At 37.5% G+C, this 3207-nt stretch overlaps 1 protein-coding gene across 1 annotated transcript in view; it reads right to left on the minus strand.

Moving 5' to 3' along the window:
- Window positions 1-3207, minus strand: part of LOC107560731 (muskelin) — a 41651-nt gene that overhangs the window by 31581 nt on the left and 6863 nt on the right. Inside the window, exons 3-6 of the mRNA XM_016244982.1 lie at window positions 1966-2108; window positions 1624-1712; window positions 1190-1299; window positions 453-645 (exon numbers count right to left, since the gene is read on the minus strand). Of these exons, the coding sequence (XP_016100468.1) occupies window positions 453-645; window positions 1190-1299; window positions 1624-1712; window positions 1966-2108 (535 nt within the window). The remainder of the gene's footprint in view (window positions 1-452; window positions 646-1189; window positions 1300-1623; window positions 1713-1965; window positions 2109-3207) is intronic.

A 3207-nucleotide genomic window follows, 5' to 3' on the forward strand; every position in this document is an offset into this window, starting at 1 on the left:
GAACTCTTATTACAAAGCAAAAACAAACACTCTTCTTCGATCCATGAACGTTTCAGTTATTGTGCGCAATGTCATCTCACAGTCTGAAACGTCTGTCATAGCAAATCAACACATGCTGTTGTGAATAATTAAGCGGAGCGTCTTCTCATAGGATAAGAACACGCAGTCTCATGAATAATTTAATAGACACCGATACGTCATCGATGTACTATTTGTCCATTGCCACGTCACAAATTGTGACGCCAACACAATGTAGATTTTAAACCCGGAAGATGAAAATAGCGCAAAAAAGCTTAAAATTAACCAGTTTTCTCCAACAGTTAAAATTATCAGATGCTAACATTGTCTTCTATGATGTGCAACACAAACACCTCTGCTAAAATCTCAGAAAAAGTAGTCTGGGGTTCCATGACCCTTTAATGAATGTGGCACAGATCCATATGATGAGGTACCTCTCACGGCTTTGTCAATGAGCTCCTCGCAGGCGTCAAAGTCTCCTCTGAGAACCAGCCGCTCATGGAGGTGCGTGAGCATGGGATGCTCCAGAGCGATCCGTGTTTTCTTCTGCAGGGACTCGAAGGCTTCTGTGTAGTTGTGCTGCCGGAAGTGTTTCAGGCACAGGCGGATGGCCTCCTGTTCACGGTACTGTCGGGAGAAAAAAAAAAAGCACTTTAGCTGTAACGTGCCATCAATCCAAGCTTAATATTGCGTGAAACTGCCTGTGCAAATGGAGTGCGAGTGTTATAAAATCAAGAATGTTTTTCTTACTGGAACAGCTTGGCAATTTAAAAACTGTTAATGGTTATGACGAACAAAGACAGTGACGCAGTTTACTGAAATAAAGATTACGAAAAAAAATCAGGAAATATATATTACCTTAAATCACTTGTGTGTGATTATCTTTAAGCAGTGGGTGGTTAGTAATGGCATAATCTGAAATTACGCAGCATGTTAACTTTTACATTCTTTTAAGATAGACGTGTGTGTGTGTGTGTATTTGCCACCCATTTTTAGATCCAGAATTTCATTTCATTCTTTATCATTGCATAAATTAAAAAATTTTTAAAATATAAGAACAATTTTAATGGTCTTAGAATGCTTCTTTTGATTTTGGGATGAATTATGAACTTAACATTTCTTTGTGGCATTCATCCTCAAATATGGATGTGGATGTTCGGACACAACTCACCTTACTGTACCAGTTAAGGCAGGGCTGGACAACTTCTAGATCTTCTATGCCGTGTAACTCAATATACCAGATGCTGAAGTTAAAGCTGGGCCCCCATGACATCAGAGGCACTGTACATAACCAAACACACACAGACAGCATCAAGAGAGGACATTCACACTTTGCTTAAAAAAAAAAAAAAAAAAGTCAAATTTTCCATTCTCAAAAGAATCGCAGAGATTTCAATGTCTGAAACACACAGCTTGCAATATTACAAGAGAAAAAGCTCTCACAAGCACTTGTTTGTTCCATCAAAGACTTGCAGAGTCATTCAATCACTCACTCACTCAACTCATTGTCTTCCTCTGAAATCATGTGATGACTGATCTTTCCCCTAAATGTGTCACCACATGAGTTCACCGGGTCTTTAGTTTGCTCTTTCTGTAAACACTCACCTATTTTAATGAACCTGCAGGGAAACATCTGCTCATCGATCTTGTGCTTTAGCGTGAATGTCTCCTTGTTGAAGTCATTCTTAAGGCCACTAGGATTAGATGAGAAAGACAGTCAATGACCTCACCACATCACAAGAAGTCATTTCCCAAAACATTACTCACATCGCAAGAAACACAATAAGCCATTTTATAAAATGTTTGTATTCTGGTGCTCTATTAGTAAGTTAATTAAATCCAGTCACCTGCTCTCGAGATGCTCTAAAAGTCCGTAAAGTATATCTGACAAAGATTAGCCTGTAAGTAGATTGTAATCACAAACTAACATTCTCCCACCAGTCTCACCTAGACAAGAGTTCCGTCATGTTTTCTTCGCTCATGCCTCCGAACACTTTGAACTTTTTCAGGTTGCACACGTGGGTTTTCTCATATTTGCCATAGGTGATGCTCAGAACGATAGCTGGTCTCTCCAGTTTTAAGATCAAGTACTGAGTAGCAGAAAATAAATAAAAACTGTTACACCAAAGCAATTCTGCAATGTCAATGATCAATTTTATCAAAAACTATTAAGATCAAAAACAGTCATCCATTACATATAACTTTACAATTTGTTTAAAAACTTTACCACATCAGTAAATCTAGACCGATTTCTAATATCATTCATCATTGTGCACGTTTAAAGTCACATATCAAGTATGTTTTGTAATAAAAGCACGAATATGATTTGAAAGCCATAACAGGGTGCAGATTTTCAGAGAATAATAAATGTAATTTCGGTCAGTTCCCTCTCAAATCTAGCAAACATTACAGTTCAAAAGTATGGGGTCTGTAAAATCTAAAATAATAATAATAACATAAATAAGTACTGAAAAGGATGTATTAAATTCATAAAAAAATTACAGTATAGACATTTATAATGTCTATAATATTTTTTTTTTCAGATGAACATTTTAACTTTTTATTCTACTTACTGTTTCCACAAAAATTAAGCAGCACAACCGTTTTCAACACTAATAATAAAAGATCTCTCTGACTGACCAAACAAGCATATTAGAATGATTTCTGAAGGATCAACAAGTTGTATGGGCCACTTTTCTTGTATTTTTTCCTCCCTGACAAGAGGTGGAAGACATATACAAAACACAAGGAAGATATGTTCTTGTGTTTCTGGTGCATATAAAGACACACTAGACCAAAAAGGCCAGAGACTGCGAGTGACAACAGCCTCTTCAGGTGCAGGTGGACAGGAGGGGTTTATATTATTCATGCTACCCTCATGAAAACAATTCAATCAACTGTAGACATCTATGACAGAACAGCCCGTAATCACAGCTTGTAAATTATTGCTTGGAACAAAGCAGTAGTGCTGGGCGGTATACCGGTTCATACCGAATACCGGTGTTTATTTTTGTTATGATATGTATTTTTAAAATACCGCAATACCGGTGTATGTCGCTTAAACAACGTTCGGAACTCGACACTGTTGGAAGGGGGTCCCTTTTCACTGTTGCACTGTGGTGAGGGAACAGCTTTATGTGTTACTAAGCGTGAAAGTTCCGAAACTGAAGCTGTAGAACTAATAGAACG

Source organism: Sinocyclocheilus grahami, unplaced genomic scaffold, assembly GCF_001515645.1.
Source record: "Sinocyclocheilus grahami isolate Dianchi unplaced genomic scaffold, SAMN03320097.WGS_v1.1 scaffold740.1, whole genome shotgun sequence".
NCBI lineage: Eukaryota > Metazoa > Chordata > Actinopteri > Cypriniformes > Cyprinidae > Sinocyclocheilus > Sinocyclocheilus grahami.